This window comes from Gossypium hirsutum, chromosome D12 (assembly GCF_007990345.1).
Source record: "Gossypium hirsutum isolate 1008001.06 chromosome D12, Gossypium_hirsutum_v2.1, whole genome shotgun sequence".
NCBI lineage: Eukaryota > Viridiplantae > Streptophyta > Magnoliopsida > Malvales > Malvaceae > Gossypium > Gossypium hirsutum.
The window spans coordinates 40,080,796-40,093,566 of NC_053448.1; the positions used below are offsets into that span (position 1 = coordinate 40,080,796).

At 32.8% G+C, this 12,771-nt stretch overlaps 1 protein-coding gene and 1 pseudogene across 1 annotated transcript; both read left to right on the top strand.

Annotated features, from left to right (window-relative positions):
- The first annotated feature begins 491 nt into the window (after window positions 1–491).
- LOC107923782 (protein REVEILLE 5-like) lies at window positions 492–4,203 on the top strand (annotated as a pseudogene).
- Window positions 4,204–9,773: 5,570 nt separating this feature from the next.
- On the top strand, window positions 9,774–12,541 carry LOC107945953 (probable serine/threonine-protein kinase At1g01540). Its single transcript, XM_016880125.2, has 6 exons — window positions 9,774–10,524; window positions 10,619–10,723; window positions 10,912–11,034; window positions 11,131–11,301; window positions 11,751–12,090; window positions 12,167–12,541. Exons 1-6 carry the CDS (start codon window positions 9,953–9,955, stop codon window positions 12,245–12,247), a joined length of 1,392 nt encoding a protein of 463 aa, XP_016735614.1. The 5' UTR covers window positions 9,774–9,952; the 3' UTR covers window positions 12,248–12,541.
- The last annotated feature ends 230 nt before the right edge of the window (window positions 12,542–12,771 follow it).

Here is a 12,771-nt window from a genome sequence, read left to right on the forward strand (position 1 = left end):
GGAAACACACTGTTATGGAACAAAATAGAAAGCCAGAAGAAAAGTAGAAAAAGAAAGGAGGACAGAAACAGCAGAGAATGCAGAAGAAAATAAAAGAAATAGAGACAGAATAGCAATGAGGAGGAGAAAGGAAGAAGGGAGACGAAACAAATTTAATTCATAAAAAATGCCTTAAAAAAATACATAAAGAGGATTACATTGTCAGAAACAAGATGACATAAGGACAAAGGAATAAAGAGGATTCAAATGAGAAACACAAATAACTATCGTTTGAATCGAACACAAGTTAGATAACAAGAAAGCATAAAAACAAACTGATCAACCAATTGATCAACCAAAATCAGCAGCAGCACAATGAAAGCAGTGTAATAGGGTAATTGTTCAAGATTCATACCTCAACAAAAACCAAACGCCGAGACCGGAGAGAAAAAAATGAAGCAGTGGATTTCGGGTAAAGAAATGGGAGACCGAGAGAGAGAATCGGTAAAGAAATGGGAGGAGAAATGATGAGGACAGAAAAAAGAGAGGGTGGAGGTCGATTTCGGGTAGGGAGGGAGGGTAAAACAGAGACTTGGGGAGGGAAGCCGGATGTAATGTGTAATACTTGATTTGGGAAGGGATTAGAAAATCAGGAAATTTGGGGATTAGGTCGGGATTGTATTATGCGCGTAATACCTATTACAACAAACCAAACGCCGGAATAGGGACGTAATGTAATAGGCGCGTAATGGATTAGCTAATACACAGAACCAAACACAGTGTTAGAATTAACCTACAATCCTACCTATCAATTAAGCGATTCATATTAATCCACGTGTACGGTTAGGTTCCCGCCATTTAACTCACCCTCCAGTTTGAATAAAGAAATGCTCGAACTGTCACTTCCTCACCATATTTCCATATTTTCTACTTCTTTTTACTATTTAAAGAAAATCCCAAAATTACATCAATTTAATTCTTTTTTTAAAATTAATTTTTGGGAATTTCAAGCTTATGGTCTCTTAATTCTCTACCGCCGCAGCCTCATCCTCCGCCTTCTAGTTCCGTGTCCACGTCCGCCGCTGGTAATACCGGTTCCTATTCGGAGGATCCGAACAAGAAGATCAGGAAGCCTGACACTATTACCAAGTCTAAAGAGAGCTGGACTGAGCAGGAGCACGATAAGTCTCTCGAAGCTCTTCAATTGTCAGTAAAATTTACTAGATTTCATTTCTCTTTAGTACTGTTTTTAGCTATTATTTGTTCAGTTTGAAATTTGAATTTAATGAAGTGAGTAACAAAGTCAATTTCCTTCAAAAAAAATTTGAAGATAATATGCTTAAGTGATGTACGAAAGTTTCTGCTAGATTTGTCGAGGGAGCTTTCGTTTTATGTGGAATCTTACCAGTTCGATGCAATTACTTGGTGATTTTTTCAGATGATTTGGTAATGACATTGTTAGGTTGAGAAGCAACTGGAATAACATATTGATTTTAATTCTAAGTAATTTTAAATTTGAATTTAATGAAGTGAGTAACAAAGCCAATTCCTTGAAAAAAATCGAAGAAGATTGCAAGATTTGTTGAGGAGGGTTTCGTTTTATTTGGAAACTTACCAGTTCGGTGCAATTTGCTTTTTCAGATAATTTGGTAATGGCATTGTTTGGTTGAGGAGTAACTGGAATAAGATATTGATTTTAACTCCAAGTAATTAGAATTAAGCTTATGGAATGCATGAAATTTGAATAAGATATTGATTTTTAACGTAGAAATACGTTGATAGTTTGTTTACATTTACATTATTATATCCATACTCTGTGGCTTGTGGTGCTAATGATATCTTTGTTTACCTTATTTTAGATTTGATCATGATTTGAAGAAGATTGGAGCATTTGTTGGGTCTAAGACAGTGATCCAGGTAAAATTAGAAAGATGGTATGGTTTCTTTCCGCAATGAATTTGGCCATATATGTTGTTTTTGGTATGTGTTTGCTGAAGACTTTAGTGGGTGCAATTGACAGATCCACAGCCATGCTCAGAATTATTTCCTTAAGGTTCAGTAAAATGGGATGAGTGAACATGTACCGCCCCCTCGGCCAAAAAGGAAAGCAGCTCATGGGTACCCACAAAAAGCTCCCAAAAATGGTCTGTATGGTACTATCGATATTGGTTGTATATTTTTTTGGGTACTTGTGCATGAGTTGCAGCTATTGTTGTATCCCAAGTTGCTGGACCGTCTCAATCTTCATCCGCCTTGCTTAACTCAGGTTATATGTACAGACAAGATTCATCATCGATGCTTCGAAATCCGATTGCTACTTCAGCTCTATCTTCCTGGAATTACAACTCCATGCCACCCGTCTCTGTATCTCAATTGACCAAAGCTTTTAATTTTTCCTGCACTGCTTTTACCTTTAATTTTTCTTGCTCTCAAGTCTGGAAATATAATCACATATGAATCATGTATGTTTTCAGATGATGCAGCATTGGCTGGACCATTTATTGTGCATAATTCTTGTTACAGTAGTAGCAACAAAATCACTTCCGGAACTTGATTGTTTAGTGAAACCATTGATGGAGGGGGTCATCGGAAGAAATCTAGAGGTTAGTAATTTATTTCTACTTTGAGCTTGATATGGGCATCCCTAGACCATGTTGCCATATGATCATATCTCGAAGCTGCAACACTGGAATGGCAAATAACAGGACACATGCAATTTCTTAAAATAATAAATCTAAAATAATACTTCAATAATACTGACATCTATAATGCTATCTCATGCAGCACTTAATATGATGTAAATCAAATACGGTTTAGCAGCTGCTTCTGATTACTGAATTAAGTTCTTTTTATCAAAAGATAACTCTGATTTGTATGATACATGCGCTTATCTTTACACTTGAAAAATTCTTTCTCTCATATTGACATTTGTTTATTGTTACAAAAAGACATATTTCTCTATTTGCAAGAAAATGGCCATTTTGTTTCAGATACTTCATGATGAACTCTAGCTGCCTCATGATAAAGAACATCTACGTATTTGACTATGGGCATATTTTGATCTATATTCTTCCCATTTCTTCTTTTTGTTGCTGTTTGTTAAAATTTGCCCCTATAGTAGCTTTTTTTTCAATTTGGCACCTAAAGAATTTTTTGTCTCAGTTTGGTTCCTAAAGTTTTGCTCTGTCAAACAGTTCACCCCCAAAATCTAGTGCCGTTAAAAACATTGTGGCATTAAGTGCAAAAAAGGATTTGACATGTAGCAAACTTTTCCATGTCAGCGTGTAATTTTTGAATTTCTGAAAATTTTACAAGTTCTCTTTTTTATTTTTAAATGATGTAATTTTTGATTAGTTTTTACCGCAACTTGAAATTTTCCTTCCTTCCTTCCATTAGCAATAACTCTGCTTCTGATTTGATGCAGCTATGCCGGATTTTGCTGAGGTGTACAGCTTCATTGACAGTGTCTTTGACCCCAGTGGTAGTGGGCACTTGCAGAAGCTGAAGCAGCTGGACCCAATAAATTTCGAAACGGTATGTCACACTAAATGATGTTAATAATCCAGACTTTCCTCTTTTTTTCTTTTTTTTTGGGGGGGGGGGTTGGTGTGAGGTTTTAGAGATGTCATATTCTGACATAAAGCTTACAGTTAAATCAAGGGGCTTTGTTTGGCTCTTTGCAGGCATTGTTGTTGATGAGAAATCTCTGTGTCAATTTGACAAGCCCCGAGTTTGAAGATCATGTAAGTTATTGTTCCTCTTCTTCAGCACTGTTGCCTTTTACACAATATATATTATTTTAACTTTCAGTTTTTAGCCCTTAAAAAATTGTTGATGGAAGTCTGTAAATATAACACTGAAACCACATTCAAGTTTGAATCCGAACTCATCATTTGAATTTATTTAGTGTCCTTCTTGGCTTCTCTTTCCTGTTCTGACTTAAAAGTTTCAAGCTGGTGAATGCCGAAAGGTCTAAACGATATCTGGTCAAAATATAGATTACATTCATTACTAACTAGTAATAAAATCAAATGCTGCAGAGCCTGAGGCTGTGAAACTCGGTAGCTCCTACAGTATCAATCTCGCACATATCTCGGCAAACACCAGTCCAATAGCATAACAAGGTACTCTAAGTGTTTGTGGAACAGTTTGTGCGCTCTTCTCTTTCATTGCTCATTCCAAGGCTTTAATGCCAGGTTGCAGGTAAATGGTCCTGCTGCTTAACTTGCTAACAAGGTGTAGAAGTCAGATGTTATGTATATATGTATGAATGCATGCATGCATGTCAATACACTGGATGTCTTTTCTATGCCTTGTTTATATCATACAAATGTATTAGCCTGTTAGAGGCTACCGTGTATAGATCTTTGAATTGTGACTGTGACCATGACCATACATCCCTTGACTATGACTAGCCACACCGAAAAGGCTGATCGGCTTTGAGTTTGACCTTCGTTCCATCTCAATAAGCTTTTGCAGTACCTCCATATGATGGCTCTCACTGCCATCATCATAAATATCAAATAATGTCTGCGTGTATATATATGCGTATGTATGCATATTATTGGCATATAAAATATGCATCATGAATACAAGATCATTTTGGTAATAGTAGCTTCACATGGACGACCATTTAAATTTGAGAGGTAATGTATTCATTACTAGATAGGCTCATTAATTTGGGGCTCCTTACGAGTTAGGGATTTTCAAGGTTAGAATCCGAATAGTTTTGATAGACATGAGAATTACAGTATCGGTACCGAGGATCACGTTTGATGCAATAAGTAAATCGAGACAACGGCTGAGGATCTTTGTAGCATTTTGTTGTTATAATTTGCATCATTTCTGGAATGTATGTCTAATGATGTGAGAGGAGATATTGTAATTAATGTTGTTTAAATTAGACCGGATATATTGGTTGGACCATTCTAACTAGTTGGGATAGAGAGAAGGTTAGATAAGGTGACCTGCAAATTTCTTTTTTTAATTTTATGAATTTTAAAACAATTCATTTAATTAAATCGAATGAACCAATTGAATCAAGAATTGATAATCTTACAGCTATAAGTTTGAATGTTGGTTTAGTTCTTAGAACCTTGATTGTAATGCATCATTCTTTAGGGGAGTTTCAGTCAGGATTAAATTCCTGTTCCTTGGTCTGATTCTTGTTCTGTAACATTCAAATCGATCCAGATTCATAATCGAGCAAAACTCGAAACAACTTGAACTACAAATGACTTTAATGAAGAAACTAAAATGACCCAAGCTTGAAATAACCAATTAGAACTTGCTCCACTTGGAGAACTCCAAATGAAACTTAAAATGACTTAAATTAAAATCATCCAAAAATTTCAAAATTCGAATTATCAAATTTATTTAACCCAAAATTAAATCAATATGCTCCATAAACTTGGATGCCCTCCAACGTTTTTCTCGTTTCTACTCCGGTCATTAGAAATTCAATACTTGGTTAAGGAATTTAATTATTTTTTAAATAAAAGTTTCTCTTTTTAATATATTTTTTTATTGAATCAACAAAAGAAAACAGTTCGTATAAATTGCCATCTTTATTCATAAATGCTACCTTAATGAAAAACACTAGACATCCACTAACATATCCTCTAATTATTATATCATGGTTGAATGATAAAATCATGATAGGGACTAGGAATGATTAGTACAATAATGCATATTCTTTATTCCTTATGTAAAAAGAGAAAACAAAACAAAAAAAAAAACTTCAAGAACACTACTTTCAGCTTCCTTCTAATTCCAACTTGTCTTTTGAACCCACAAAAGAAAAAGTAATAAAACCATGTTAAAAAATACTTTAACATGAAATTTATTTATTTCTTTAAAAAATTTCATACAAATGATGTTTAGATCTACTCATACTATCATTTTAAATTATTAAATAGGATAATAAATGCGTTTTAACACATTCAAACTCACATTTTCTTACATTTATAATGTGTAGTAAAAGAGTTTGAAAAAGAAAAAAGAGACGAATGAGGCTTGGCTTGTTGGCAAAAGATTTACAATTATATGTGTGAGTTTCAAAATATCGTATGTGGATTTTAATCTAATAAATTGATTAATTTAAATTTCTTTAATTATTAATCTATTTATATTATAATAAATTGACTCTACTGATTTATAAAATTAGAATATTATACTAATAGTATATAAAATACTGACCCATAATTTAATGCAATGATTTATCCTTATCTACTCAAAATTTCCTAGTAACGCCTCTCCTCTCCCCACTTTCCACTACAATTTTCTTCTGTCTTTTAGAATATTAATATATTATCATAATTAAATTGGACCGATTGAATAAAAATAACAATAAATTGTCCAAATCAATATAATCTCTAAGTTTAAAAGCTGGGTTTTTTTTTCAGGAAAAATTAAAATAATTTATTTGAAACTAAAAGGAGCTACTTTAATATTAACAAATACATCCTTTATTATCCAAATTATCCAAAATTAAACTATTATTTAAATATTAAAAAACTTGTTAACCAACTAGCTAAGTTCAACCTATCATTTTCTTTGTATGATTTCTCAATGTATATATAGAAAGGGGTAGATGTTGGCCACGAGTTTTAAAGTTGTTCTATATTTAGATTGGGGCATAACTGGGGGCTGACAAGGGCCCCGGTCCCCCCTAAACTGGAAAATTTTTCATTTAAGCCCTTTATTTTTTTTAATTTTAAATTAATAAAGGTAAAAATTACACTTTGATCCACCTAAAAATGATAAAATTTTAATATAATCATTTTAAAAATTATAAAAATAGAGACTATTAAAATAGTAAAATTATATTTTTACTATCGTAAAAATTAAAAATTTAATTTCAGCCCTCCTAACAAGTTTTTCTGGCTTCGTCCATGTACTCAATGCGAGAATCGAATTCTTAACCATTAATTAAAATAGGAAAACCCTTACCATTTCACTTTTTATTTTTATTTTACTTTATAAAATAAAATAAAATGAAATTGACTAATTAATTAATAGTTTCAGTTTGCTTGTGAGTAGGGGTGTTCATTCGGTTAACCGACCCGAAATTACTATAACCGAATTAACCGACCTTCCAAAAATTTTAACCGTTAACCGAACCGATTTTTTTAAAAAAAAATTTAACCGAACCGAAATTTTTTCGGTTAATAAGGTCGGTTAACCGAATTAACCGAAAATTATGTATTTTTTATTTTTGGTTAAAAATTACCCGAATTACCCGAATTACCCGAATTACCCGAATTACCCGAATTAACCGAATTAACCGAATTAACCGAATTACCGAAAAATACCCGAATTTTTTTATTTTTTATTTTTAAAATTTAAAAAATTTATAAATTATTAAAGTAAATTGGGTTTTATACTTTAGTAAATTGGGTTGTCTTTTAGTTTTAGTTTTATTGGATTGGGTAATTGGGTAAACTTTAGTTTTAGTTTTATTGGGTTGGGTAATTGAGTTTGGGTTGGGTTGGATAATTTTATTTATTAATTTTTTCGGTTAACCGAAAATTTTCGGTTAACCGACCGGTTTCGAACCGAATTAACCGTTAACCGAAAAATTATAAAAAAATTAACCGACCCCCGACCGAAAAAATTCGGTTAACCGACCGAATTCGGTTAATCGGTCGGTTAACCGAATTTTTTCGGTTTTACTCGAATTATGCACACCCCTACTTGTGAGTTAAGCTATTTATGGCTGGACCAAAATTATGGCATGAGTTTTTCCTGTTGAAACCACCTTCTTGCAATTTTTTTTAATTATAAAAGGAGGGCAAAGTTCTAACACTAATATAATTAGTTCAAACTTAAATCACATCAGAGTAATGAATATCTTGACTAACAAGCTAACATTCAAGTTCAAAAAAATTTAATTTTAAATGTTCTTTTATAATTAAATTTAAACGAATATATTTTTAAACTATTTAATTTAAATTTGAAATGACTTAATTTAGGACAAATTTTTTTATATTTTGTATTTAAATTCAATTTAAGATATTTATTTGACTCGTGAATAAATCTACTTGTAAATAACATTGTGCTTACACGTGTAAGTCCTTATCATCGTTGCTCTCTTTGTAAACCCACGTGGGACGTCCATGTTCAATCTGATTCGCTTGATTACATCTTGACCGTTTGGTGAAAGCTTAGCTAACTACAACAAAAAGTATCCTATGATTTTCCTTTTAACGGTCATTAGCCGTCGAAAATTTATCCGGACTTGGCTTAAAATATACTAACACGAAAGAAGGTATAATTCTGCTATTAGTCCTTATAATATGCGTAAGTTGAGGATTTAGTCTCTATAATTTAATTTGGTCAGTTTTAGTTCTGTACATTAGAAATTGATCAAGTTTAGGTCCTATACTCTTTGAATTTTAAAATTTTAGTCCTAACTCAAACAGTAGCAATTAAAATTGTTTGGTTAAATTATGATATTAGTCATATACCAAGCTTGAAGTTGTAGATTTAGTCCACGTTCTTCAATTTTTTACATTTCAATCTTAACACAAATGAGAGCCGTTAAATTCATTAGTTGATTTTTTTTAGAGTAATATATAAGATTAGCAAGCTGACATAGCATTACTCATGTGATAATATGTTTACCATATAAATTTTTGGAAATAACAAAACTTAATAAAATCAATAGTCATGCTGATTGAGTCTTAGCTCGATTGACATCGGCATTATTGTCAGTACAGGAGGACGTGGGTTTGAGTACGCTGAAGCACATTATTCTCTAATTTAAGGGTTAGTAAGGGGCTATAGATAATTCTAAGTATTGTATAAAAAAATCATTATGTGGTCGTAATTGAAATTTCAAAATTCAAAATGTATAGAGATTAAAAACGAATAAATTAAAGTATAAAAACTAAATTTAGCATAGAGAGACTAATAACATAATTTAACTTGAAAGAAATGAAAAGGAAAATGATAATTTCGTCATTTGAACTTAATACATAAATTCCCAACTCCAAGTCCAACTCTAGCTAAGAATGGCAAGTAGACATCAACATTTTTAATTTGGTTTAATTTCAGTTTTAGTACCTCCATTTTGTTAAAGCATGAGATTTAATCTCTCAATTTTATTTTCACAGTATATCACATGAAAGTCTAATTAATCAAGTTACGCATGTCAGTTGAATACTTTATGTTATTTTAAAAGATTTTTTTTCATGTCTTCACTTTAATTCCAACAATTAATTGGGTTATTAATCTGGACCTACTAATAATATTATAAAATTAGATGAGTTAAATTATAAAATTACCCTTCTTATTTGTATTGCGTATATTGAGTATAGAACTCACTTTAATATTATATTATATATAGAGAGTATTATCATGATTGGCATGAATATTATTACCAATACATAAGGATATAGTTCTAATGCGTTGAAACACATTATCCTTTTATTTATAGGGTGGTGTTATGGGTAATTCTAGACATTGTGTAAAAAAAAACAGTTATAATCAGAATCTATAATGAGATTATTCATATTTATATCTTTTTAAAATTTAAAATTCATATTTCATAGTATTAATAAAGTTAAATATCATTTAAATTCAAGACTGACATTTTATTTGTTTTTAAAATTATAATAAATACTTAAAAATTAAGAAACACATCAATTTTAGAATCACATTTTAAATTAAATAAAAAGATTAAAATTTAAATTTTAGTATCATAGAGGGACTAAAACAAAAAATAAACATTTTTAATTTTCATTAAGCTAAAGTAATTTTTTTATTTAAATAGTTGCAAGAAGGTATTAAAAGAAGTGTTCAGTGCTGTAAGTGCAGATCATTAAAGAAGAAGAAGAAGAAGAAACACTATCTTTCTATTTGTGTGGTCCTTTTGATTTTAAACTTTCTTTTTTATTCATCCTTTTTGGGTTTCTTTTTGGCTTTCCATTTTTCTTATTTCCGGTGAAGCTAATACCGCCGGAATCTGAAAATGTCGGTGTACGACGCGGCGTTTGTTAACTCGGAGCTATCGAAACCAACTTCGGTTTTCGGGTTAAAGCTATGGGTAGTGATCGGAATCCTTTTCGGTACTTTCATAGTTTTATCTCTGTTCCTTCTCTCCCTTTGTCTGACAGCCCGCCGCAAATCTCGGAGACACCGACAGCTTGACCCCGCGCCGCCAATCTGCAAAGAGATCCAGGAAATAGTCCACCACCGTCAGCCATTGGCGCCGGATCACCAACGAGTCGCGCCGCCGGTTCCGGAGGTTAAAGTGGACTTGGGGAAAACGGAGCAGCAGCAGCACGTACTGACGGTGTTCTCTAGCGGAGAAAGTAAAGGACATACCAGCGTGAGCGAAACGCCGTCGTTTGGGAGCGGGACGGTCGGGCCGGAAGTATCTCACCTTGGGTGGGGAAGATGGTTTACGTTAAGGGAACTGGAGTTAGCCACCGATGGATTGTGTGAAGAAAACGTCATCGGCGAAGGTGGGTACGGCATTGTTTATTACGGTGTTTTAACCGATGGGACTAAAATTGCTGTAAAAAATTTGCTCAACAACAGGTATCCAATTTCTCTTTTTATCCGTCTTACTGTTCATGTTTGTCTGTATTTATGATTCGGGTTTATTGCGAATCATTGATATATATATTTGCAGGGGTCAAGCTGAGAAGGAATTTAAAGTAGAAGTGGAAGCAATTGGACGTGTACGGCACAAGAATCTTGTGAGATTACATGGATACCGTGTTGAAGGTGCTTACAGGTACTGCAACTTACATCTTTAGTGCAATGAAAAGTTACTGTGAAAGTAAGATTGCATTTTGTTGTTGACATAGTATTACTAAAAGTGTCGACAACGTCATTGGAGAAGAACAACTCCAAAACTTGAATATAGATAGTAAAATGGACATGAAAGATAACTTAGTATCTGGGTTTTGTTTTGCTATGCAGGATGCTTGTGTATGAGTACGTTGACAATGGCAATTTAGAGCAATGGCTCCATGGTGATGTTGGTGATGTTAGTCCACTTACATGGGATATTCGTATGAATATCATTTTAGGAACAGCAAAGGGGTAATAAAATTATAAAACATTACATCTTTGTGCTTTTGATTCATGTAAAACTCTCTTCCTTCATTTCTGTGCTTTGGATGCCATTGTTATTTGCAGTTTAGCTTACCTTCATGAAGGTCTAGAACCGAAAGTTGTTCATCGAGACGTAAAATCTAGCAACATCCTACTCGACCGTCAATGGTACCCTAAGGTTTCGGATTTCGGGCTTGCCAAACTCTTGTGTTCCGAACGGAGTTATGTGACTACTCGAGTGATGGGCACATTTGGGTTGGTTTAAACTTCCATTTTGCAGCTTTTTTATCGGCAAAAGTATCATATCCTTGTACTAAGTTGGATTGTATTTTGTCACGTGTATTTAAAAAATGAGTAAATTAATCTTTATACATTATATCAAAGAGCAAATCGATCATTTTGTTAAAAATTTTATCCATTTCTACTATTAAATTTTTTTAGTTTCTGTATAATGATATGAGGTATAGGGTTTAAGGCTTATGTTATACACTAAGTGTAATTATTTTTAACAACAAAAATGGATGAAAATTTTAACTGAAAGGATTAGTTTGCTCTTTGATTTAAAGTCCAGAGGCTAATTTGCTCAGTTTTTTTTATTAAGAGTCAAAATGCAATCTGATTTCTAGTCCAGGGTATCTATTATACCTTTACCGCCTTTGTCCTTTTTCTCTCCAAGATTAATCATTTTGTCCATTTTTTTCCAGCTATGTTGCTCCGGAATATGCTTGTACCGGCATGTTAACCGAGAAGAGCGATGTCTATAGTTTTGGCATACTTATTATGGAAATTATTACCGGTAGAAGTCCGGTTGACTTTACCCGACCACAAGGAGAGGTGCATTTAGTGGAATGGTTAAAAGCCATGGTCGGAAACCGAAAAGCCGAAGAAGTAATCGATCCTAAGTTACCCGTGATGCCTGCTTCAAAAGCGCTTAAACGTGTACTATTAGTCGCTCTTCGATGTGTTGATCCTGATGCAACAAAAAGGCCAAAAATGGGGCATGTTATCCACATGCTTGAAGCCGATGATCTACTATTCCGCGATGTGAGCATCGTTTTCATTTATATTAGCCATTCCGGTATCTGAAAAGGAGTTTTAATACTGTTATCTTGTTTTGCAGGAACGCCGGATCACAAAAGAATCTTCGGATTTACATTCCGGTGACCGGCAGACGAATCACAATGCAACGAAATTAGGTTAGAGATACAAGTGAAGGTGATATAACTATCACCAGCCAAAGCTTTTATCAACTTTAGGAGACTAACAAATTTAAACCTCTTTTAATTAGTTTTCAGAAGTTTTTTAAGGTTTATATCTTTTTCAATTAGGTCCCCAGTTTTTTTTTTGTTGTATCTTTAACAATAATCTGCATTTTTTTTTCCATGTGTAATATAAAGTATGCATTTGTACAAATGGATGAATTCATAAATTCTTATACCAATTGTAATTGATTGTCTTAATTTGTTTGTAAGTAAAAACTTGGTTAAATTCTCTATTAGTCCTTATGCTTTGCAAAATTTGTAAATTTAATCCTTATATTTTTCAAAATTTAAAATTATATTCATAATATAAAATTAGTAATTAAATTTAATCAAGTAGCCATTTATGATTTAACAAAGTATTGCATCAAAATTAATGATAGTGTTCTTATCAACATGTGATGTAATTAATTTTTCTCCAAATGTAGACCGGCAGATGAGTTATTGTAGGGGACAACATTTTTCA

Coding starts and splice junctions, on each gene's coding strand:
- LOC107945953 (XM_016880125.2), top strand. CDS start 9,953: ATGTCGGTGTACGACGCGGCGTTTGTTAACTCGGAGCTATCGAAACCA. Junction 10,525..10,618: donor AAAAATTTGCTCAACAACAG/GTATCCAATTTC, acceptor ATATATTTGCAG/GGGTCAAGCTGAGAAGGAAT. Junction 10,724..10,911: donor CGTGTTGAAGGTGCTTACAG/GTACTGCAACTT, acceptor TTTGCTATGCAG/GATGCTTGTGTATGAGTACG.